Source organism: Lissotriton helveticus, chromosome 1_1, assembly GCF_964261635.1.
Source record: "Lissotriton helveticus chromosome 1_1, aLisHel1.1, whole genome shotgun sequence".
NCBI classification, from domain to species: Eukaryota; Metazoa; Chordata; class Amphibia; order Caudata; family Salamandridae; genus Lissotriton; species Lissotriton helveticus.
The window spans coordinates 1,838,186,608-1,838,213,659 of NC_136057.1; the positions used below are offsets into that span (position 1 = coordinate 1,838,186,608).

Here is a 27,052-nt window from a genome sequence, read left to right on the forward strand (position 1 = left end):
AGGGGGAAATTCTTGCAAATTGTAATAATTATATTTATTGACATCTTGATTATTTATCAGATTGATCTTTATTCAGATTGTGTTTGCCAAGTAAGCATTTTCTATGTGGATTTTTACTTAAAGTCCATGGTTCCATCTCCAATAGGTAAACGACTAGAGAACTGCTACGCTTGCCCGTGGTGTATAAGACGTTTAATACTTTCAGAAAGTGCCGTATCTTTGTCCCAGAGCCTTTCGCTTCATCTCTGCCACTCTGACCAATCAACTTTTCTTTAAGAGGATGAAACTGGGAGGCAGATGTCTAGTTGGCCATGGGCCTCATTTCTGGAACACTCGTAACCTCAACCTGAAAGCTGAACACAGCTATTTGAAGTTCAGGAAACTCATGAACACTGAACTCTACAAACTTGCGTTAACTAAATTCAGCACAGCACAGGGGTCATAATCTCATTCTCGGTTATCTATCTGACCCTATTGGATTCTAAACGGTCGTATCTAACCTGCTGCTTGAACTTCCAGTTTCAGCACACTTGAGTGAGTAACTGAAATGAGACATGCAGCGATTTTCAAAATCCCCAGTTAATAAATAAACATGTAATACATCCATTGTAGAAATTTATGTGTAACCTGGTCACAAATAAGAATTTTGGCAGCTCTCTGGTCTGTTAACCCTTTGTATTTACTGGAAAAATACCCTTTAGTTGTGTTCATGCAACATCTGTTGATACAGCACTTTTAAACGTGTAGAAAACCATATACTCCACCACCTATTGTTTTAAATGTAACTTAGATGAGTGTCGCCCTGAAAAGCCAGTATTCAGAGCAGTCCAGAAAATGTTAGAAACCATGCTCGCTTGCTCAGCGCGGCTGTTTGTGAACAAAAATGGTTCAGGTATAGTATAACCATTTAGCTCACATATCATTTTAAAAAATGTTATTCGATCAGGAATGCGGGCCAGATAAAGAGTACCTGTAGTGTTATTTATAGGTCTGTTCCCACGGAGTGTACAAGCCTTGAAATTTTTGTATACATTTGGTTGAAGCAGCTTTAATAATTGCTATATTTTTCTTTTCTGTCCCCTCGCAGTACTATTTGCACATGGATGGAAGAGGCAACTATGAATTCAAGCTGATCACCGATGACACGATTGAGTTTGGCTCTTAAACTTTGCACCAATGGCACTTGATGCAGGAGATCAGCTCCATCATTGCAGACAACGCTTAGAATCTGAAATACATTGTAAATTAATCATATAAAACTTGTTTTTTAACATTTTGACTAAATATAGTATAATTCAGAACAATTCAAGTTCTGTAAACGGTTTAATTTGTAGAATATTGTTAATTTGTGTATATGTTGGATTCTTTATTCTTTCTGTACTAAGGATGTCTTTATTTTTGTTGTCAGAAAACTGCCTAAATTAAGTTGGACTCCAATCACTGTTACTAGATTCAGCTTAAGACATGAACCATTTAGGTCACCGAGTTTGACTTGAGTGAACCCATCTGTGCTTAGGGTTGACATCTTCTCTTCTCCTGTGAGTGGGTCTGCACTTTTTTTTGTCTGTCCAATGTCTTTGAATACTGGCACTTAAAGCAGAGAGCTGACTGGAGAACAGGGGGGAGTTTAACTCCCGCGCGTTTTCCTGTCCAGTGAGCACTAGACTGATTATTTATTTACTGTCCCATATCTTTCCAAAATGGCAGATGTTCCAGCTCCCTTCATTCCTTGAATCACGTTTTGCTGCCTCCAGCAAGATGGGTTTTATTTTGTAGAAGAAATTGAAACGTATTCCTTACATCTTAAGAATGGTATGCAGCACAGTTGTACAAGTTGACTCCAGTGGCCGCGGGAAGTATCTCCGTGAGTCGCTTTTTTTATGGTGGTACGCAAGGAAATATCAACGTGTGTGCTGTTCAACTCATTCTGCAGTATTCCCATAGTTGAGAATGTCTTTCTTCTGCTGTCTACCTGACTAGGTCGGTCTTAGCAATTCCTCAGCCCCAATGGAATAGCATAATGTAATTTAAAAAAAACACTTCCACTTGGTTGTGGGTATACTGAGGAGTTCAGATATTTGTGATGTCTTCTTGCCATGACTAGGGACTTTGTAGGTGGCAGCTCTGAGGAAAAACCATAAGACCTTTCTGCACAGTCATTCCCACGCTTGACCTGTGCAGTGCATATGCTCATTAGGGTGATAAACATTCTGTAGTGAGCCAGACAACCTGACACTGTTGGCAGGCTACATCATGTATTGTGTTCCGTCCCCCGCCCTTGCAGTAACCGCAAACCATTCTCATATATGCCTGGAGAGACCAAGTCCTATACAGGGGCTTATGAAATAGCCATTCACAATAGACACCATTTTGTATCCAGTGATCCTAAGTGACTTTAATATTGCTATTGTTGCATTTGATGTCACTTGGGACCTTCATTGGAAAAAGGGTACACTATCAAGATTTCTGTGTACATCAATTTCATGTGAATTAAGACACATTTGTGGTACAGCCACCTGCAAAATAACCAAAATGTAATTGCCTGGGAAGGACTGACCCATTTGTATTTCCACCAAGCCTACTTGAAATATTTTTATGATTGTTGTAATGAAATGAACACATCTTCAAGCAAATTTCGATAATTTTACTAAGATTTCTATTCTGTTGAATTGAGAAACATTTCTACAATATAGTAAACCATACACTGGAGGTATGGTGGCAATCGTGTGGTGTCCACACACGATATAACATAGAAATGCACTACATGATGGCATGCACTGAATATGCAATAAATTTGTCCTCTGAATCTTTTAAGCTCCGTATCAGTGTTATTTATTGTGAACATTAGTCACCTGCAGAATGTTTGGCTCCTAATTAAAAAACTTGAACAATAGCCGGATTGAATTTGGCATTGAAATACTGAGATGTGGTTGGCTATTTTCCAAACAATCATCCTTGATGCATTCTACATATATGTTGCAAACATTTTGAGATAGTGATCAGTTTGAAGTCAGAAGGCTTTGCAGCAGCTCATTCGGTTCTCTGGACTTCACTCTGTGCTTAAAAATACATTTTGGACTCAACAGGTTTGCAGTGGGAATTTGGACTTTAGCAGTAGCTTTGCACCTACACTCTTGAGGCACAAATCTCTCCACATTCCATAATGTTACTTTTATTTCCGGTTCTTGTACCACCCTCCCTTCATCTCGTGTCCAAATCTATTTCCTCTCTGCCACCTTAGCCCATCTCATCCTTCCAACTTTTTGCCTGACTTCCTCCAACATTGCACCAGTATTGCTCGATTACCTCCACATGTTGTGCCTTTCATCAAGTCATTTTGCATACTGTTGTTTAGCAGCATCACAGCATGACTGTAGTAACTGTGTGTGGGATTGGATATATTCCAAAAGAAGCTGTGGGACTAGAATGCTATAAGGTCAGCTTGAGGAGTGGAATTAAATATTGTATGGTAGTACTTGTTTTTTGGCTTATGTATAAGTGCTGAGAATGCGGACAGATTAGATTACTGCTGCCCATTGCAGGATTGACCAGGAGATGTAAATGTCTTTGAAGAAATGAACGTCATGCTCAACAGTTGCAAGGAACACAGCAAGACGTCACTTTTAATCTGGGAAAAATAGAATGGTGGATAAAGTCAAAAGAATGCGTATGAATGTTGTGAGTACATTGATGGTTGCTGAGAAAGATTGGAGAAAAGAGGGCAAATGGGAAGTGATTTTCAAGTTTGCCACATTCCCTGAAAGGTAATGAACTTCACTTGTTTGGCCCAAGCCCTGAATGCAGCAGACAACATCCCCTGGAAACATTACCTCCAGTTATTTCCTTGCTTTGGTAAATTAGCAATCCCATTGAGCTCTGACACCCCTACCTGCATTATTTTGATTTAACAGCATTCTCATTCAACACATTATTGGTTGAAGTCAATGAAATGTTTCATTACTTCAATAAGTGTTTGCGCCAACAAGGCACCATCCTCAGAAAGCAGTATCCCTAACTCACCTATTTTCGATATGTACAGTGCAGTACTCATTTTTAGGTTTCGCCTGGCCGAAGGCTGCGCACTGCGCAGCTTTTCGGCGCAGGCGAAATCTAATGTTTACTATATGGGCTATAGGAACGTCCCCCGGCTCCCATTGGCTAGCTCCATAAATGGAGGCTAGCCATTGGAAGCCGGATCTGTCCGTCAAGGCCGGACCAGATTCGGGGGCGTTCCCGTGATTTTTTCGCTCTCCGCCTCTGCGATGTCGTCATCGCGGCCATTTAGCAGGTCTGGGCAGTTCATGTGCTGAGGGAATTCTTCACTTGCTGAGCCAGCTTGTAAACCCCCCTGCCCAACCATTCCCCCACCCCCCTTCCTCCCTAAAGCTGCTGTGGATCACCCCCTCCCAGGCTTCAGTTTGACATCCCCAGCCCCTAACTCCGGTTTGGAGAGAACCACAGCAGGCTAGAGTTCTAAGAGGCAATATATGACGAATCTGTATCATATATTGCAGTATGAGCAGACGCACCCTGAGCCCCCCCAATCACCAGTTTATGAATCCCCCAGTCCCTGAGCACCAGAAGGTTCTGCCCCCGCAGCACCCCCTCTCCACCCCCCCCCCGCCTAATGAGAGCCCACTGCAGCCGCCGCTCTCCCCAGCAGCCTCTGGCGCTGTAACTGCCCTGCAGTGATTGAGGCTCTCCATCGCAGCACTGGAAGCTGTTTACAGGGGCGAGGCGTTGCCTTGGCTGCCAAGGAAGCCTTCTCAGAATGTTATGTGTAGCAGCCTCTGGGATAAAAGCTGCTGCTGTTAAAATCTAGATTGCGACGTAAACATTATCGGCGCCATCTTGTCCCCTTTTAGCTCAAATGTGCGCGTAAGTAGCAGCCATTTTGAACGCCATGGCCTCTCTGCCCACTGCCGATAGCCAGCGCGTCTCTCTCTCTCCCTCTCTGACCCCGCCAGCCTCCCGCGCGCGCTGACAGCCCACGTTCTCACATGCTTGGGCCATAAACCACCCCTTCAGCGCGGCCCTGCCTCGGAGCCACATCCCGTACCCGACTAACACCTCCCTCCGTCCCTTTAATGATCACGCATCCTTTGCTGAACCCCCTTCCTCTGTGCCCGATTGTCCCGCCCGATCCCAGGCCATCACCTAGCCCTGCGGATACAGTTTATTGCCCCTTACAGTAGGAAGCTGTCCCTCTTCAAAGAATCTATGACTGATAAAAGCCCCCACCCCATGAGATCCGATCAGCCGCACACATTCCGGGAGCCGGCGGGATATCCAGCTGCGCGATAGTCATCACCTACTGAGATCGGGGTGGGGACTTTTACTGTAAATATGTGTGGGAACGGGTTTGGAGCGGAGATTCCGAGGATGCCTTTCCGTACATCAAAGTATTGACAAGAATGTGTTTTATGTAATAAAGCAATAAACCTGTGTATAAGAGGCCAGGCCTCAAGGATGCGTTTAGAGCACCTCGAGAAGATACCCTGTTGTCTGATTTGACGTGTTCTGCTCCGTCGGAATAAACTCCTGTTTGCTGCCTTCTGTCTCCAGCGCCTGCCTCTTTGTTTGGTAATCTCGAATGGTATGAGAGGCGGCTAACGCCGGGCAAATACTGAAGGGTTCTTGGTCGAATTCGGCCCTACCTTTCGACAATTGGCGTCCCAAACGTGGGGCCCATCAGTGACGCGTGGATCCAGTGGGAGAGGTCCCAACGACAGAGTGAACGACTGCAACGATCGGGAAGAGCTCCTGCCCGATAGACCCTCGTCTGGCAGCCGATCATCCGAACTTCACCGGTTCCGAGCAGACCTCTCTCGAGTGATCTACGGTCCTGACTGGGAACCATCAGGAGTGCCACAGCAATTACGGAGAACAGAGGACGATCAGGCGCTGGAAGCGGAAGACGAGAAACTGTCCATGCGGTCCAGGTAAGGTCGTGTAACACGACGAATTGCGAATTGATTGTTTGATTGTTTGAAAATACTAGTATTACTCATTTGATTGTTTCTGAGAGATTCTCTATTTGCAAACAAGCACAGAGTCGCCATACTCTGTTTAGTCTTTGCAGATAGTGAAGGGTAGGTAACGCAGGCCTTTGCCCCCTTTGTAATCCGTCGTGCCTACTTCCCTCTCCATTTGATTGATTGTTGTCCAAGCATTTACTGTTTTGGAATTGGTTCTCTTTGAATCATTCTCTATTTACAAATAAGCACAGAGTCGCAATACTCTGTTTAGTCCTTGTGAATAGTGAAGGATAGGTAACACAGGCTTTTGCCCCCGTTGTAATACGGCGTGCCTATTTTTATCCCTCATTTGATTGATTGTTTGTCCGAACATTGATCGTTCGGAATTGGTTCTCTTTGGGTTATTCTCTATTTACAAATAAGCACAGAGTCGCAATACTCTGTTTAGTCCTTGTGAATAGTGAAGGGTAGGTAGTGCAGACTTTTGTCCCCTTTGTAACCCGTCATGCCTATTTTTGCCCCGTTTGTTGGTAGTTGGTTCAGCCCGGATCGCTTATTAGAGGTGAACCATCCGGCTCCACTGGAGGGCACCCCTAATAAGGACATGTTTACTAAATATGGACTAGTCACCGTGGCTTATAGTAAGCTGTGGCATAAATACACGAGAAAGGATCGGGGAAGTCAGTGGCCACTGATAGGATCCTTTGATAACGACAAAATAAACGCGCTGGAAACAGCCCTTTATAACAATAAGACAACACCCACTATGCTCGATAGCTTCGGCATGTGGCGCAAAGAAACTGAACAGCGAAAGAAGAGAAATGAGGTCAGGTTAGAAAAAGAATTACGCAAGGCAGCTCACCTGGCCGCTAACAAATTAAAAGAAGAAATAAAAGAAAGAGAGGAAACCAAGCTAAACAAGATTCCGAATCATCAAGCCAGTGTCCCGTCAGGACACCCTCTACACTTTACCCCGAGCTACCTTCGAAACAGCGAATGAACGATTTACTATTAGGTCCCCCGATCATCTACATGCCCCCTCCATACGCCCCTTCCCAACCCTTAGCGCAGCACCCGCAACACCCACCGACAGGCGAGAGTAGTGCCGGAGCCTCGCTCCCCATGGCCTCTGCGCCGACCGAACCCCTCGTGCCCAGCGCAGCACGAGCAGCGACTTCAGATGATCCCGAAGCTGGGAGGAAAGACCCTGCGAGATCGAATAGATTAAGTAAGGATGAACGAGCTGGGATCCTTAAGATTGTAAAGACACTGGTGGTGCGAAAGGAAAGTGAGGATTATATAACGGATATGTACCATACATATGCCAATAGCCACAGGCGACACTTTGTCGTACGCCTTTGTTACCATACCCTTAATGCCTACGAAGACCGCTACCAAGGAAAAGGCCCTGAAAACCTAACGACTCTGTATAGAAAAGTTGATGTCGGAGATGGGGACGAGTGTGATGTGACTAACCTCTTCACGCGTACGCTTGAAGTTTTCCGCCACCTCACGGAACAGAAACCAGAGACTAACACCACGACTCCTGCAGTAACTGAGGCCGGAGTAGAAAAAATTGACACTATGATGCCCATAAAGGAGGCTGCTCCCTATTGGGTTCCCCCACGAGGACAGGGAACACACGACGATATTAACCACCAAGATGCGAGAGGGAGGGTAGTTTACAACTGGGTTTACCAACCATGGGATCGGCAAGACATCCTGACTTTCCTAAAGTCCTTGCCTGATCTGCGAAAGAACCCCACAGCCTTCTATAAAGAATTAGCCACCGCTCTGGGTTCAACGATTATGACCCTAGCGGATATCGATTTGTTTTTCAGGCTATGTCTGCCAGCTGATGTGTGGAAGCAAATCCGGAAAGTCGACCACCTTGAGCTGTTCGGACATACCTGGATACAACTCGGTAATGTTGACAAACAACGGGAGCCGGGACAGGAACCTTTGAAGGCCATTCTAGACTTACCGGATAAGATTGTGCAGAAATTAAAAACCCTAGTTCCAGAAAGGAAGGTGGACTGGTCGATAGTAACGGCCTGTCGCCAGAAACCCCAGGAAGACGTATCCGAATACTTCTCCCGGTTTGAAACGGTGTTCTCCGATTACAGCTGCCAGGACATGACCACTGCGACCGGACATCACTTGTTTGTCCAGAACTATGTGAAAGGCCTGACACCAGAAGTCTCGCAGAAACTACAGACTAGCGAGAGTAGTTGGGCGGCCTCCAAGCCCGCAGCTATCCTTCAGATGGCTCAATACTATGAGCGACAAAAGAACGAGAACGATCAAGCGACTGAGAAGAAGAAAAAGGACTTGAAAGAGAGGGTGATGATTGCTCAGTTGCAAGGGGTGACTATAGGAAGGGAACAGTATAGAGGAAACTACCAGTCGAATGCTCCTAGAAATCCACCCCCTAGAGACCGCACACCCGCACCCGGCGCTCCACGAACAGACCTCGATGAGGACCAGTGTGCGTTTTGCAAAAGATTTGGCCACTGGAAGTCTCAATGTCCAGTTCTGCAAGAAGCACTCAGAAATAAAGACACGAGAGACGTAGCGGGCGGGCCGAGAAATAGAGGACAGGGACGAGGGCACACAAGCGACACCAACAATGACAGACCTGGTAGACCGAACACGTTTGACCGTCCCCGACAGAATCAGTGCCAACAGTCTGACTGCGACAATGCCCATGACTTTGCATAGGACTGCCAAGGGCAAGGAAGGGATCCAGTCGAGCTCTATGTTGACCAGCAAGGCCCTTATGTCACCGCTAAGGTCCTAGGTACGAAGTCTCCATTTCTGGTAGATACTGGTGCAACACGTAGTGCGTTGTCTAAACGATTGATTCCCAGGGCACCCTTGTCTGGCTCACATGTGACATCAATAGGTTTTGATGGAACGCCCTCCACTAATCACTTGTCCACACCGATCTCTTTTAACTTGGACAATAACACCACTAACACAACGTTTTTGCTCTCCTCCAACACCCCCGACGCCATTATGGGACTTGACTTATTGAAACATTTTCGAGCTACTATTAGGTGTTCACAAGACGGAGTTCGAGTCATTCTGTACGACAACCCAACACTGCTCAGTTCTTGTCGCACACAACGCATGTTTTCTATCACTGACACTGACTTGTCCTTACTGGACACCCTACCTCTGTACCTATGGGCAAAGACTGACTCGGACGTAGGACGCATGATGATAGACCCTGTACACATAACTGTTCGACAGGACGCAGTACTCCCCAAACTCCCACAGTATCGGATATCGCGAGAAGGCGTTGGTAAAAATCATCCAGTCCCTGGTAGATGCAGGAGTGGTAGAAGAAGTAGTTAGCAATGTTTGTAACAGCCCTATCCTACCCATTGTGAAGAAGCAGGGTGAGGGAGATGAAAAAGCGTACCGCTTCATCATCGACCTACGAGAAGTCAACAAAGTGGTTGTACCCCAGTACCCTGTAGTCTCAGACATCACCACCATTCTGACCCTGATTCCTTCCACTGCCACCACCTTCACGGTAATCGACCTCAAGAACGCATTCTTCTCCATCCCCATTCACTCGGACTGCCGCTACCTTTTCGGCTTCACTTTAAAATCCCGCTCATACAGATTTTGCAGAGCACCCCAGGGCTACACTGAAAGTCCAAGCATCTACAGCCAGGCCCTCAAGAGACAGCTGGATGCAGTCCAATTGCCGGATGGAGTGGTGTTGATACAGTACGTCGATGATATCCTTTTGGCGGCCGACACCACTCCACTTGCAGTCACAGCCACCATCCAACTCCTGCACTTCCTCGCGGAAAATGGCCACAAGGTCTCCAAGAAGAAGTTGCAATTCTGCCAACCTCAAGTCACTTACCTAGGCCACCTCTTGTCCAAAGACGGGAGAAAGCTCACACCCGATCGAATACAGGCTATTCTAGAGACCCCTATCCCTAAAACCCCAAAGCAAGTCCGCTCTTTGGTAGGCCTCACCTCCTTCTGCCGACAATGGTTACCAAATTTCAGCCTCATTGTGAAACCACTACTTTCCCTACTGGCTAAAGATGTCCCCTTCCCGCTCCCTTGGACCCCTGAATGTCAATCCTCCTTCAAGGAACTACGAGACGCCCTTTGTTCAGCGCCCGTCCTAGGAACCCTTGATTATACAAAGCCCTTCTCTCTCTACACTCACGAAAGGGAGGGATGCGCTTTGTCTGTCCTGACTCAGTCCATTGGCCCCAAACAACGACCATGTGCCCATTTCTCTGCCACTCTTGACCCTGTAGCAAGAGCTTTGCCTGCCTGCCTTCGAGCAGTAGCCGCTGCTGCTGTCTCTATCCGACAAAGTGAGGGAATCGTGCTCTCGAATTCCCTCACGGTACTAGTGCCTCATGCTGTTGACACCCTCCTAAACCAGACCAAGACACAACACCTGACCAGCGCGCGACTGACTGGGTACGAACTGACACTGCTCGCACCTCACATCACGCTGAAACGATGCACCACACTGAACCCAGCCACCTTGCTGCCTCTGCCTGAAAACGATCCCGATGTGCCCCCAATACATGACTGTGTGACCCTCACGGACGAACAGACTAGGAGTAGAGTTGACCTCCGAGACACTGCCTTCCCAAACCCTGACGGAGAGCTATGGGTAGACGGCTCTTGCATTAAACTCCCCGACGGCACCACCTCAGCCGCCTATGCAGTTACCACAGCCCGAACTGTAGTTGAAACCGCCCGCATCACGCAACGATCCGCCCAGGCGGCAGAACTGATTGCCCTCACACGAGCATGTATCCTAGCAAAGGGGACGACAGCAAACATTTACACGGACAGCCAGTATGCCTTCGGGTGGTTCATCATTTTGGGCTCTTATGGAAGGAGAGGGGATTTCTGACATCTCATGGCACGCCCATCCTGCACGGAGATCTAGTCTCCGCTCTGACTGAAGCGGTTCTCCTCCCCAAACGACTTGCCGTAATCAAATGCAATGCACACAAAAAGGTGACAGACATCATTGGACAGGGAAATGCACTGGCCGACATCACTGCCCGAACCACAGCCGAGAACAGGACGACGACTCGCATGTACGTGACTAGGTCACAAGCAGAAAAATGGACGGACGCTAGGGAAACTATTAGGGACATCCAAATGGCCAGCTCACCACAAGAATTGACTGAATGGGCACGGGTGGGATTAAAGGATGATGAAGGCTGCTGGCGGACAAAAGACACGAACAAATGGTTGCTACCCAACTCGTACCTGATCCCCATACTGACGATGGCCCATTCCCCTGCACACATAGGATCTGCCCCTATGGCCGAACTTGTCTCCCGAGTTTGGCATAACGATAGAATTACAGACTCAGCCAAACGATTAGTCCAGCAATGTCTAGTCTGCCTGCAACACAACCCTGGGAAAGGAACTGTCGTACCCCGGGGAGGGTTTGGGGTCCCCAACCATCCATTTGAAGTCCTACAGATGGACTATATCCAGTTAGAGAGATGTCAAGGACTGAAGTATGTACTTGTTGTTGTTTGCGCTTTTAGCAAATGGGTGGAAGCCTACCCGACGCGTGACAACACTGCTATTGCCACTGCAAAAGTACTACTGAAAGAGTTCTTCCCTCGCTACGGCCTTTGCCGTATTTTATGGAGTGACAATGGCCCCCATTTTGTAGCCGAGGTTATCCAGCTCATCCTGAAAGGACTGGGGGTACGACAGAAATTCCACGCAGTTTTTCACCCCCAATCTGCTGGACTGGTCGAGCGGCACAATGCCACATTGAAACTAAAACTGGCGAAAATAGTGGCTACCACAGGACTAAAATGGCCAGACGCTCTCCCCCTAGCATTGCTGTCAATGCGTTCCACCCCCACCAAACACCACTTGACCCCTTACGAGGTCGTTTTCGGCCGGCCCATGAGTATCTGGTCCGCACCCAAACCGACATCTATTCACGACGTCCCGGACGTCCTAATGTCTGACTACCTGTATAACCTAACTAAAACACTGTCTGTTATTCATCATCAGGTGCTGCAGGCCATCCCCGATGCTTCCAGGGGCCCCGGACATACCATCCAGCCTGGAGATTTCGTCCTGATTCGGAACTTCCAGCAGGAGAAGAGTCTGGAACCCCGCTGGACGGGCTCCTGGCAAGTCTTGATCACCACCCGAACAGCTCTTTGAGTGGAGGGGAAGCGAAATTGGCTGCATGCACATCATTGCAAGAAAATCTCTCCGGCCCTGACGTCGACCGAAGACGTGAGCACCCAGGAAGAGCTCCTGAACAAAGACCGACCATCCCTGAGCTGCTACCCTGAAACAGAGACACTCGAATTGGCGAAATTCCCTGATCCCACTGTGCCATCCAGAGAAGGGTATAACCTGCGACGAAAGGAGGGAGCTTCGGTTAAATAGACCACTGACTAAGTTATCATTCTCAGAGCGGCGGCCTAACACTACAAAGGCTGCCAGGAGAGAAAGCAAACTAAGTCTGTGGTTCTGCCCACTACTGAGCACCTTGAAAATGATGGAAGCGCCCGGTACGAAGATGATGGAAGCAACCGGACATCCGAAGACCCGCTACAGGAACCCGAAAACTGACAGTTTGCACAGCTCAAAGACTATTGCTCTTCTGATCACTCTTCTCTTTTGCCTCCTCCTCATGACTACCTTCTGGATCGTGGAAGAGAACGCACCGGCTCATAAGACATTTCTAACGACTGCACAGCCTACCACCATGAAAGAACACTACCTGGTCTCTCTTTCACCTCAAATCCAAGAAAGGCGTAAGGAGTTCTGGAACAACTCCTTCGTACAGTTGCTGCACCAACACAACCTTGCTGCAAATGCCACGAATTGCTGGATCTGTGGGTTGATACCACATGCCACCGGACATTCCATCCCCTTCATCCCTTCACCTTTCTCTGTTCATGGCTCCTGGCTTGCCTGGCTGATCCTCTTGCAAGAGAGCTACAGAGACAATGCCACTTCCAGCGAAACTATGTCACACTTTTATCATGGAGTCTGGCTGAACAAAACCGGGAGAGCTGCTGCTCCTTTTTGCCCTCTATCCTCCAATGCCTCTGTTCACATGGACATCCCCGCTAAAGAAATGGTAGAGATGCAAATATTCAACAATCCAGCCAGACCCACCTTCTCCTACCTCCGGAAACGAACAGCTGCCACCCTGACTGTGGCCCTATCTGTCGTCAATGTCTCGGGCCTCGTATGCATCACAGGCCATGGGACACAAATGGTGGGCCACAGCACTTGCCGCATCACCAGAACTTTGTACTCAACCGACCCACCCTCTTTTGTCACCTCTCCAAACATGTACTTCGTCTGTGGTACAAAAGCCTACACCTGGCTCCCAAAGGGCTGGGGAGGTACCTGCTACATAGCCTTCATCCTTCCTCCAACCTATGTGGCTCCGGCAAACCATCACCGACAGAGACGAGCAAAGGACATCGAGCAGGCCGACTCCACTGGAGCACAATTCTTGGATGCAATGAAAGGACTAGTTCCACTTTGGGGTCCGATGGCGAACAGTCGTGCCATTCGACATTTATCCCCGGCAGTCGAGACAACGATGAACATTACAGCTGGTATCCTCACAAACAATACAGCCGAGCTTCAGGCGGTCCGTCTGGTGGCTCTTCAAAACCGCCTTGTTCTAGATGTGGTTCTGGCGGACCGTGGAGGAGCATGTCGTATCATCGGGTCCAGCTGTTGTACCTACATACCAGACAATTCACCCTCCGTTTACAAGGCCATCGAACACCTCCACAGACTCTCCTCAGAAGTTCATCAGGAACAAGAAGGATGGTCGCTCGGGAGTTGGTTCTGGAGTACTGTAAAGGACTGGGGATGGAGGTTGCTCATGATTGTACTGATACCAATCGTCGTAATATGCGGACTCTGCCTGGGTATTCAATGCTTGCCACCTCTGTGTTCACTATTTGCTAACTGTATTTGCCCTAAGACTCCGAACTTTGAAGCTGAACGCATGAAAGCTTTGTATGATGTAGAAGTCCGTAATATGATGGGGATAGACATAAATTGACAACCTGGCTAGATATGTTGAAAAGGGAGGACTGTTAAAATCTAGATTGCGACGTAAACATTATCGGCGCCATCTTGTCCCCTTTTAGCTCAAATGTGCTCGTAAGTAGCAGCCATTTTGAACACCATGGCCTCTCTGCCCACTGCCGATAGCCAGCGGGTCTCTCTCTCTCCCTCTGACCCAGCCAGCATCCCCCGCGCGCTGACAGCCCACGTTCTCACATGCTTGGGCCATAAACCACCCCTTCAGCGCGGCCCTGCCTTGGAGCCACATCCCGTACCCGACTAACACCTCCCTCCGTCCCTTTAATGATCACGCATCCTTTGATGAACCCCCTTCCTCTGTGCCCAATTGTCCCGCCCGATCCCAGGCCATCACCTAGCCCTGCGGATACAGTTTATTGCCCCTTACAGTAGGAAGCTGTCCCTCTTCAAAGAATCTATGACTGATAAAAGCCCCCACCCCATGAGATCCGATCAGCCGCACACATTCCGGGAGCCGGCGGGATATCCAGCTGCGCGATAGTCATCACCTACTGAGATCGGGGTGGGGACTTTTACTGTAAATATGTGTGGGAACGGGTTTGGAGCGGAGATTCCAAGGATGCCTTTCCGTACATCAAAGTATTGACAAGAATGTGTTTTATGTAATAAAGCAATAAACCTGTGTATAAGAGGCCAGGCCTCAAGGATGCGTTTAGAGCACCTCGAAGATACCCTGTTGTCTGATTTGACGTGTTCTGCTCCGTCGGAATAAACTCCTGTTTCCTGCCTTCTGTCTCCAGCGCCTGCCTCTTTGTTTGGTAATCTCGAATGGTATGAGAGGCGGCTAACGCCGGGCAAATACTGAAGGGTTCTTGGTCAAATTCGGCCCTACCTTTCGACACTGCCAAATGGGGCTGAGGCCATAACTCACGCAGAAAGGGGCAAAAGAAGGGGGCAGGACCCACCTTATCCAGAGACTCCTACACTAGCGCCCCTAAACTCCAGCAGGGGCAGTACCCCCCAGTCCTAGCAGCAACCAAGGAAGAAAGCAAGTTGAGTGTGAACCACCGCGGTCCTTCCTTCCCATCACCCGGCAGGTGTATTCCCGGTAGAAGGAGCGCTCAGGGAGCAGGCAGGGGCAGGACCTGTCTGTCCTTCAGCCTTCTGAAGGCGGTCACCCGCCAGCGGCACCCAGGAAAAGGAGCAAAGATACACCCCAGGAAAACAGTACCGCTGGATAAGCATCTTTCGGTCACCTCCAGCAGGAATACTGCACCCCCGGAAAAGCAGCACCGAACGAAGCCTAACATCACCCCATTGGAAAAAGTAGCACACCCAGGAAATTACCCCTAGCACCAGCAGGACCCCTCCAGTTCTCCCCGGTGTCCTAGCCAGCAGCACCCCAAGAGGAACGCCCCATGTGAAGCACTGCCCTGGTAGCTGCAGCCCCCCTACACGCAGCTCCGAAACAGGTGAGGAACGGCTCGGTGTCTTGTCGCACAGACAGCTGTGGAATGGATCTACATTGAGCAATACTGATGCACGATCTTAAAAATGGCATCTTTATTTAAAAACACACATTCCCATCCGTAGCAAGTTATATACAACTTACGTTTGCTTGCCCTAAATAGTTGCTTATTTTTATTTAAATACCTAACCCTTTCGACAACGGGTTAATTCTATCTCTTAAAAAGTTATTTCATTGTAAAGCAACCAACCAGTCGTTTCATCGAAATAGCGCAGACTGTCTTTATAACGTGTGGGCGTTGTTTCGATCTGAAATTCCGTTATTTAAAGGCATTGGATCCTTTTTTATTTCCGGGACTGTCTTTCCTGTTTTAAAAAGCGAAAGACTCGTGTCTTAAGCAGATCAACGTGCCATCGGGGTCCCTGTATATACAGCTACCCCGATGGCACGTTGATCTGCTTAAGACACAGGCTGTTTTGCTATTTATCAATAGATTCCCTCTGCTGTGCTCGTCTTAAGTGGTCGAGTTTGACAAGATTTTTTTAGATTTGGGGGAACTTTTGGCAATATCTGCTGTGCTTCTTTTGGTATTTAAAGAGTCTGGTTCTTTTGTAGCTATAACTTTTGACAAAACTCGCGAACGCTTGTTTTGACCACATTCTGTTTAGTAGCTGACCTAAATTAGAAGTTGGGCTGACTGACGTTTTTATTTTTCGGTATTGTTTGAAAAAAATATTGCTGGAGATGCTCGGTTGACAAGGGGCAAAGCTTCCACCATATTATATCAAACATCGTTTTTAGGTTTCGCCTGGCCGAAGGCTGCGCACTGCGCAGCTTTTCGGCGCAGGCGAAATCTAATGTTTACTATATGGGCTATAGGAACGTCCCCCGGCTCCCATTGGCTAGCTCCATCAATGGAGGCTAGCCATTGGAAGCCGGATCTGTCCGTCAAGACCGGACCAGATTCGGGGGCGTTCCCGCGATTTTTTCGCTCTCCGATTCGGGGCGTTCCCGCGAATTTTTCGCTCTCCGCCTCTGCGATGTCGTCATCGTGGCCGTGGGCTGGGTTTATTTTTTTTGTAGTCCGTTTGTTTTCTTCCCATTCCGCGGCCGACCGCCGGCCGAAGAAGTCCAGGTGAGTGCTTTTTTTGGTGCCGTTTGCCGTCTCCCCCCTCCCGCTGTCCGGTCCTGCCCTCCTCCCGCTGTTCGTGTTCCCGCCCCCCCCCCCCCCGCTGTCCGTGTGCCCGTAGGTTTAAATATTGCTTTCCCAGCATGTTTTGCTTCCCCGTTCTGCTTCCTGGAGGGGTGCCCGCAGCTGGTATGACGGGCATAGCTGGAAAACAGGCTGGCACTGCGCGCCCAATCACAGCGTGAACGGGCTGTGTGTGCGCTACGTGCCAGGCACTCGAGCTGTCGACGATCAGAGGGAGAGGCTGGCACAGGTCTTGATGAGGGGTGCCCGGACCCCGCGCCTCTGCCCAGGGCGGCATGGCCTGCGGCCATCAGCTTCTAGCTGCCTCTGTATGTTGTAATTTTCTTTAATAAAACTCATGCTTTGCATCCCCTTCCCGGGGATGCCCTGCAGTGTGTCACCTCAGGCGCTCTGTGCCCTCACTCCGACCCTACTACTTTAGCACTCTCTAGTCTATTTCTCCTCCTACCCTCTCACCCTCTCTCTCTATTCCTCACATCTCTGTGACCCTTTTCATCTCGCCTGCATCCGCTTCTTTCCTGAACCCGTCGCGTTTCTCTGCCCTTTCTCTTGAAAATATGATTGTTCGTGCCGCGTCTAGCGCACAGACGCCCCTTATGCGGCCACCGCTGGCGCTGTCAGGAATAAGATAACATACATGTTTGTAGGTGGTCGCAGGGAGAGCAGCTTGAAGGTTCAAGGCCGGACTGGCCGTCCTGTGCCGGGCATCGGGCGTTCCCGGGGGGCCTGGAATGGTGGGGGGCGCGCTTGTTACTGGGGGGTGGTTTTGTAGCACTGCAGCAGGTTTTAAAGCGCCGCAGAGTTCCTCGTAGATTCAACAGTTTTCAGGCAACAAGAAAAGTGTCAAGATAACTCTGTGATGAATGTTCCTGCTGGAGCGAGCAGAGTTTTGTCTCCTGGCAGCGTTGACTCCTCTAAGGTAGCACAGAGGGTTAATATCCCTGCTGCTAAGAGCCTGTACAATACAGACCACAGAGCAGTATTTGATGTGCACAGCTCAGTGGGTCACTGCTGTTGTCACAGAGGTCCTTTTGTTACTGTGCAGTACTTGTGTTATAATTGTAATATTGGTTACAAAAGTTGTTTTTTCCCCCCAGTGTTTTTATTATCCTAATTTTGATAAAAGGGTTTACTTGAGTAAAATGTATTCTTGTTAGTTTGTGTGTGAATGAATGCATGTATATACCTGCATTTGTATAGTGCTGCCAATCGGACTAGAGGGTATCCAGGCGCTGTCCATAGGCACAAGGGGATTAAATGATTTGCCCAGAATCACAGGAAGTTGTGCCAAAAAGCCGAGACTCGAACCTGGATCACCCATCTCCGAAGTCGGCAGCTCTGGGCTCTGTGTGTGTTGGGGCTCTGTGTGTGTTGGGGCTCTGTCTGTGTGGCTAGCTTTTTTTTTAGGTGGCTGTGTGTGGGTGGCTCTGTGTGTGGGTGGCTCTGTGTGTGGGTGGCTCTGTGTGTGTGCGTGTGGGTGCAAATGCAATAGGTCTCGCATTTTCGAGAGATTAAGCTATTGGCATTGTAAATGACAATGGCATTTATTTATCAGTTTTCAAAAACAACACATAAATACAAAATTTGTCATTTACAATGCCAGTAGCTCTAACTTTTACAAAGGCGAAACCGTTGCATTGTAAATGCTTGTTATTAAATGCTTATTTCCAGTCTCAGGGCGCATGTCAAGAACTTCTTGGTATGTTAGACTGCTTGAAAACCAACGAGGCAGTCGTAATCTCTGAGGAAGTAGATCTTGTTCTTTTATAGATTTTGTTACCATATTCTATGGGAGTTGTCCTGCCACACCCCAAATAAGATGGTGCACAACCTACAGTAAAGTGTTATGGTTCTGTAATTTATACTAGAAAACAAAGAACAAACAAACAAAAAAAGAAAGAAAGCTCTCGTATCCTAGTCTTCCAGCTAATATTGGGAGTATGGGCAGTAGGCCACATTGTTCCCAAAAAATTTAATATATCATTTAAATTGGATTTCATGCTCTTCTTGTGATCGATGAACCAAATTAACCACCTGAGCCTGGTGCATTGAGTTCTCCTTAGAATAATGTCATATCCTCAGCGGCTTATATATAGTCAGGCAGTTTCTTAGGGATACTATCAATTCCTATGTATTACCGGTTTACTTCGACGGAATTGCCAGTGGTGAATGAGTCACAGTACAAAATACCTCCTTAACTTTTATTCCACTCACACTATCCATAAATTAAGGAAGGTTTGTAATTTTTTTAACCACACCATTCTTTGTGTGACTGTAATTTGAGTGCCTGTAACGGTATGGACCGCCTGTTGTATAAACTGTTAGAAAGGTTGTGCAGTTGGTGTAAATCACGTTGCGATGTGTAGCAGCATTCTGTGATACAGGGGTAAACCTCTTATAGATCATTGCTTGTCAAGAGACTGAACTCCACAATGTAGATGTAGAAGCTGGAGCATATGGGGATCTTGGTCAATGTCCAGAGAATCAAGGAACAGGCTTGTACTGGTGAAAGATATCTGCTTTTTAAGCTATTTTATAATTGCTGCGATTTACGTGCTAATTCATCCTTGTAAAAGGCTGCTGGATCCTTGCTGCTCAGGTGATGTGGAGAACTGCAGTGCAGATTTGTTGGCACTGTCTTGGTGCGTACTGTGGCATGAGTTTCATCACTTGAGCTAGCCAATGTCATGCCTCATGCAAATTGCAAATGTTGCTGCTTCTGCATGTCTCACTATCCTCTTTAGACATATGGCCAGTTAGACCATATTCGCTTTCCCAAGGTTAGCATTGTGGGTAAACTGGCTAGGCTGCTATCAGCAGTTGCCAGGTGCAGTGAGTGTTTTGAGAGAGCCCATCCAACATCAAAATGAGGCAACAACAAGGCACTGAAATTAAAAGCAATGCCATTGCTTAATCTGCAGCATCTGAGGGAAATGAGGCTGGCCATGTGGGCCCATTGCACTGCTGCCTAAAACAGAGCAGGATTAGGCTTCCTCTATAGGTTACAGAACTGCTGAATTAAAAATTGATTTTGTCATTGCACATATGTATTTTATGTACTGTGGCCACAGTGATGCAGAGATATACGTACCATTACATGAGGTATTTAAAGAACATAAAGGTGGTGCCAATCCCTACGGATAGCTACACATCTGAATCTCCATCCTTTAAAGACACTGGGTGTGAGGAGATACTTGAAAGAGTAATGGAGGAAGAGAAGCAAGAGGCTTTATGCTCTGTCTGAGCTTCCACAATATGGAAAATCCAGCCATTGACAGAATAAAGTGAGACAAAGTTTCCTGGCTAGACACCCTACCGGTTGCTTTTACATAGGTTAGCTAAGCTCAAGTTACAGATTCCAGCACCAACATTAAACCAGAATTCTCCAAAACACTATTTGAACAGCGACCCTCTGTAATTATGTTACAGGAAATCATCTAACAGCCATGGTAAATGCAAGGGCTGCTTTTCGGGGAGGTAGGGAGACTGCAGCTAGTGACCCCTCACTAGCTGCAGTCACCCTACTTCCCTGAAAGACTGCCCTTGCATTTACCATGGCTGTGATTCACACCTTAAAGTTGCCACAGATGAACGGTAATGTGAAATTCTAAAGCCTAAAGTTCAAAAGACAGGGTTGGCTTTTTTTATTAGAAGAGTGAATTGAGCGGTCTAGAGATTCAGAAACAATGCTTTTAGAAAAAGAAACATTGATAAGGTGACACCATAAATAGCAGAATGCTGGAAAACTGCAGATTTGTCTCCCTAGAATATTCCCGTGGCTTTCGTCTGCATCTGAAAAATCTTGAGCAGTCACTCTACGCGCCAGTAGGTAGTGTGAATTGGTCCACACTGTCCATATCGGAAGTGACATCACAGAGCTGATATAAGCGGCACGCAAACCAACAGTGTGGATCCAGAGAACTACCTCTATCAATTTTTTCGAGTTTTGCTTCCAGTGTGCTAGGGACACGTATTCCAACAAACCCACATAGTTCAAACCAACGTGGTTGTGCAGGCCTCAATGCAAAAGGTAGGTCCCAATGTGATCCCTTGCACTCCAATGGATGGAATCGAAGAGGCACCTTTGAAAAACGTATGTTCGAGGCATATGAGCTGCAGATTGTACACTATGCATTAGATCGCCACCTGGTGTTGGGCTTGGATGATTGCAGGTTGTTGTCTTCTTGGGAGAAGTCTTTGTAGTCACGAGATAGGTGACTCCTCCCTTGGACAATACTGCGCATGGGCATCGGCTCCATCCTTAGATTGTTTTTTTCCGCCACTGGGTTTGGATGAAAGTTTCTCCGCTCCGGCCAGAAAAAGACTTTTCAGCAACTTCGAAGCGCAGAACTTACACAAACTTCCAATAACTACCTTCGACTACAATACTTTTCGAAGCCATCGTTTCCATTCCGGTCATCGAAGTGGGCCGTTAGGCCTATCGACGCCGTGCGGCCTACACCACATGGAAAGAACTCCGTTCAAGAGATGCCTGGTATGTCAAGCAAAGTTTCCACATAGCGACCACCACGAGATCTGCAACCTCTGCCTATCGCCGGAACATGACGAGTCGACCTGCACAGCTTGTGCATCCTTCCGATTGAAGAAAACCATTTGGGATGGGATTTGAGGAGATCAGCTCCAGTACCGGAAGACCTCTTCGATGAAGAGGTTCCCCTCGTTCCCGAAGAAGACTCACCTGATCTCCAGATCGTATCAGAGGCAGATGACTCAGCTGACTCCATTCCATCGGGTCACTGCTTGAGTACTCCTGCCCCTGCACCACATATTCTGCCCAAACCGAAGGCAAAGGTCAGCACTCCGCACAAAGGGCCCAGTTGAGACTGAATACCTGCTTCGAAAGCCCCGCTTTCCAGCCCGGCTCGGAAGAAAAAAACTAAGCCTTCTAGTGCCTCAACACCGAGCAAGCCTCTGCCATGGGCACCAAAAAATAAAGATGCCTCGGCACCGAAGCCAAAAGACCGTTCGGCACCGAAGCCAAAAGACCAGTAGGCATCAAAGCCTAAGCCAGTACCTGCACCGAAACATAGACGTAGCGGTACCTAAACCGAAAGAAGCACCAGCTCCGAAGCCTTCTACTTCTACACCTTCGACGCCGAAGAACTCAAAGCCTGATTCCGAGGTGCCCAAATCGTTGAACATGCCTACAAAGCCGAAAACGACACCTTTGACACATAAAAAATGCCATAGGACGTTATAACACCTCCCAAGGCTAAAGACACACGGCAACCTCCCCTCGAACCGAAAAAATCGACGCCCAAGAAGGTTGTAGAGCAGGAAGAACTTTTTAAACCAGATCCTCGACAAAAGATCTACATAGACCCAAAAACAGGTCATGTAGGTGCTACACCTCACAAGAAGAGACCAGCAGATGCACCACCCACACCTGTGGTCCTGCCAAAAAGGACTGTGCAACATCTCCTATGCACCCTTCCTCTCCTACACCTTTATTTCCTTCTCCTGATCCTCCCCACATATCGCCTCAAATCTCTCCTGTACATTCTCCCTTATCACATTCCCCACAGCAGAATGATGATGAATACAATTTGGGTGGAGGGGAGGACATGCCAGACCCTGATTCATACCAGGTAGATGAGGGTGTATGGGATTTTTCAAACCCAAAAAATTTACCTACATGGGATTTTATAAACCCACAAAATGTGCCTGACATCCCCGGACCGCAGTCATAACCATCAAAGCCTCCCCCCCCCGATGATACCATTGGTTTTGGTCAGCTGTTAAACAGAGCTGCTGTTTACCATGGAGTCTCTATGCATTCCGATAGCATAGAAGATTTTCTCCTAGATACCTTTGAGTAGTCTCAGCGGTCTGTTAAAATTCTTCCCATGATCAAGGGGGTTATAAAACAGGCTCCAGAGGTATTTAAAGACCCTGTACGTTCTAGAATATTAAACCCTAGAATCGAGAAGAAATATAGACCAGCACCCACAGATCCCGTTTCCATTAAAGGTCATCTGCCACTAGACTCATTAGTTGTGACCAATGTTAGGAAGAGAGCAAACTCTCAAACTTCTGGCAAAGCACCCCCACCTGACAAAGAATCAAAAGTAATTGACGTGTCAGGTAAGAGAATAGCTGCACAAGCTACGAACATCTGGCGTATAGCGCATACACAAGCCCTCCTCTCTCGTTACGATAGGGCTCATTATGACCAATTAGAAAAACTACTTGAACACCTACCAGATCAGTACAAAGATCAAGCAAATGACCTTAAAAAGGAAGGCAAGTTAATATCCAATGCCTCAATAAAATGCGCTCTAGATGTCGCAGCCACAGCATCTAGAGCTGTAAACACCAGTGTACTACTCAGGAGACATGCGTGGTTACGCATTTCAGGGTTTAAACAAGAAGCGCAAACCACCATTTTAAACCAACCATTTAATCAGAACCAGTTATTTGGCCCAGAAGTTGACACTACGGTGGAAACAATGAAGAAAGATACGGACACCGCAAAGTCTATGGGGGCTTTACAGTCCACACCAGCTAGAAGCTCCTTTCGTCGCTCCTCGTACAGAGGAGGCTCCAAACGAACTGGAGCAGACACTACAAAATCTTTCAAATCCCAAACATCCTCTAATAAGGGATACTTTAGAGGAGGATACAGAGGCAATAATAACAAAGGAAGAGGTCGCGGTAACAATAACAACCGATCCTCTTCCGCCACAAAACAGTGACTTCCCTCTGCTCCCCCCACAGCATTCCACTCCTATTGGGGGTAGATTAACTTAGTTCCTACCTGTCTGGAACTCCATTACAACAGACAAGTGGGTAAGACAGACTATCCAACATGGCTACTGCCTGGAACTTACAGCAACCTCTCCACACATACCTCCCAGGCAGTGTCCAATGTCTACAGACCATCTGACTCTGCTTCAACAGGAGGTTCTATCACTTCTACAAAAAGATGCTATTCAGATAGTTCCTTTACAAGAACAAGGAACAGGGGTTTACTCGCAGTATTTTCTAATTCCCAAAAAGGACGCAACACTAAGGCCAATTCTAGACCTCAGGCCCCTCAACCATTACATACAATCATATCATTTTCATATGATCACTCTGCAACAAGTGCTTCCACTGCTGCAACAAGGCGACTTCCTTACAACACTAGTTCTGAAGGACGCCTACTTCCATATCCCCATACACCAACAATCTGCAAGCCAGGGTGTTTATGAGACTAATAGGCATGATGGCATCTTGCATCTTCATAGTACCACACGCAAGATAGCAAATGCGCCCATTACTAGAATGCCTAGCACAACAGTGGAACCAAGCTCAAGGTCAACTAACAGACCTGGTATTGGTAGACAGCCGCACGCACCACTCTCTGCAGTTGTGGAACACCAAAAACTTGACAAAGGGGCGGCCATTCCTCGAGCCTGTTCCACAAGTAGTGCTCACAACACACATCCCTCACAGGGTGGGGAGCCCATCTCTTACATCGCGCAACTCAGGGCCAATGGACCAATCAACAGAAACTGCTCCATATCAACCATTTAGAGCTGCTAGCAATATTCTTAGCACTCAAAACTTTTCAACTTCAAGTACAAAACAAAGCTGTCCTAATCCGGACGGACAATATGACAGCCATGTACTATATACAAAAACAGGGGGGGGGACACACTCTCTGCAATTGTCCCAACTTGCACAAAACATTTGGAGATGGGCCATTCCTCAAAACATTTATCTGTTAGCGGAACACCTTTCAGGAGTTCACAATCAGATAGCAGATCTGTTAAGGCGGCAGTCACAACAGATTCACGAATGGGAACTACATCCACAAGTTCTTCAGCCATTCTTTCAAAGGTGGGGGCACCCACACATAGATCTGTTTGCCACACATGAAAACGCAAAATGCCCAGCCTACGCCGCCAGGTTTCCACACCCACTGTCCAAAGGCAATACAGTATGGATGAACTGATCAGGCAGATTTGCGTACGCTTTTCCGCCTCTCCCACTCATTCCATTAGTAGTGCGCAAGCTCAGACAACAGTCTCTCACACTGATCCTAGTAGCTCCCACATGGGCACGCTAACCGTGGTTCACCACACTACTAGATCTTTCTCTGGTTCCACATCAAAAGCTACGGCTCACACCCTCCCTGTTAACACAGAACCATGGAGAAATCAGACACACAGACCCAAACCAACTGAATTTGGCGACCTGGCTCCTGAAGTCTTAGAGTTTGGTTATCTAAACCTACCACCAGACTGTATGAATATCATTAAAGAGGCTAGGAGACCCACGACCAGGACGTGTTATGCCGCTAAATGGAAAAGATTTGCCATTTATTGCAAAAATAATCAAATTGATCCCCTGGATGCTTAAATCCAAAATATCATTTGCTACCTTTTACATTTACAAAGGTCTCATTTGGCATATTCTTCCATACGCCTGCACGTTGCAGCAATTGCAGCCTATTTACAAAACAGTCTCTCTTCAGAGTACCTGCCATCAAAGCATTCATGGAAGGATTAAAAATAATAATCCCACCCAGATTTCCACCTTCTCCTGTGTGAAACCTCAATCTTGTCCTTACAAGACTAATGGGACCCCCTTTTGAGCCGCTACATAAATGTGAACTGCAATTCCTAACATGGAAAACGGCGTTCCTTGTTGCCATTACTTCTCTCAGAAGAGTAAGTGAGATACAAGTTTTCACTATACAAGAACCATTCTTTCAAATACATCCGAACAAAGTGGTTCTTAGATCTAATCCAAAATTTCTTCCAAAGGTTATCACTCCTTTTCACCTTAATCAATCCGTAGAGTTACCGGTGTTTTTCCAAAACCCTGACTCTGTAGCGGAAAGGGCTTTACACACATTAGATGTTAAGGGGGCTCTCTTATACTATATAGATAGAACTAAATCCTTTCGAAAGACAAAACAACGGTTTGTATCTTTTTCTCCACACAAAGGCAACCCCATCTCAAAGGGTGGGATTGCAAGGTGTATTGTAAAGTGTATACAAATATGCTATATTAAAGCTAAACGTACATTAACAGTCCCTCCTAGAGTGCACTCTACTCGCAAACTAGGGGCCTCTATGGCTTTCTTAGGAAACATACCCCTAGAGGACATATGCAAGGCAGCAACATGGTCTACACCACACACATTCACCAAACACTATTGTGTGGATGTGCAAGCCAAGCAGCAAGCTGCCGTAGGCCAAGCTGTCCTTAGAACTCTCTTTCAAACTACTGCAATGGATACAGGTGACCACCGCTAAGGGAGACACTGCTGTACAATCAATGCATAGTGTACAATCTGCAGCTCATATGCCTCGAACGGAAAATGCTACTTACCAGTATGTATCTGTTCTTGGCATGTAGAGCTGCAGAGTTGTACACACCCTCCCGCCTCCCCGGGACTTGTATCCGTTCCAGTTTTTCATCTTACTTAGATGCACACGCACGGACATCATTCTTTCTTTACTTCTACTAGCTCCATCATTTCCCATCATGGCAAAAAACAATCTAAGGATGGAGCCGATGCCCATGAGCAGTATTGTCCAAGGGAGGAGTCACCTATCTCGTGAATACAAAGACTTCTTCCAAGAAGACAACAACCTGCAATCATCCGAGCCCAACACCAGGTGGCGATCTAATGCATAGTGTACAACTCTGCAGCTCTATATACCAAAAACAGATGCATACTGGTAAGTAGCATTTTCCTTTCTGTTACAGCAGCTAAGACTTGCAGTCGGTAAGCACCTCATGCCTCAGGCTGATACTCCAATGCATTGTGGGACGTGTTTGCACAGTTGCCTCCCATGCCTCCTGAGGAGAGCCTGGCTATCCTCCCCAATCAATCTACGGTGTCACTGCATTGTCTGCTCTGGTTAGGGTCCACTGAGTGCTCAGGGGATCTCCAGACCTCCCTGACAACATGCCTTTTGATGTTTTCTGTCTCTGTGGCCCTAAAGCTGACACAGGACTCGAGCGCTTTTGGTAGAGCCAGGTCACCACCAGACCTCTCATGCCTTCCTTATCTGCCCTGCCCGGAAAGTAGCTTTTTGCCCTTACTGCAGCCATGGCTAGGGCACATAAGGACAGAGCATCCGCATACCCGCTAGTACCGCAATCTACTCATTCCTTTCTTGGGAGGGTATGTGGAGCCTAAATAGGACATGGCAGGACCTAAGGACCCATCCAGTCACCCACTCCTCCAGCTGCACAGCCTGTATGCCTCTTTAGTGCACCCTACTGCCAGCACAACCATCCCATTGGCAGCAGGGTCAGGCGCTACTTGTCCCAATGGTCTGTCTTAACCAACTAATGGGTACTGCAGAT

The 27,052-nt window shown here is 47.5% G+C and overlaps 1 protein-coding gene across 1 annotated transcript in view; it reads left to right on the forward strand.

Annotated features, from left to right (window-relative positions):
• The window catches only part of ABCD3 (ATP binding cassette subfamily D member 3), a 344,077-nt gene extending 341,263 nt beyond the window's left edge, over window positions 1-2,814 (forward strand). The window contains exon 23 of the mRNA XM_078641238.1: window positions 1,088-2,814. Coding sequence (XP_078497364.1) covers window positions 1,088-1,165 — 78 coding nt within the window. The 3' untranslated portion in view covers window positions 1,166-2,814. The remainder of the gene's footprint in view (window positions 1-1,087) is intronic.
• Window positions 2,815-27,052: the final 24,238 nt, after the last annotated feature.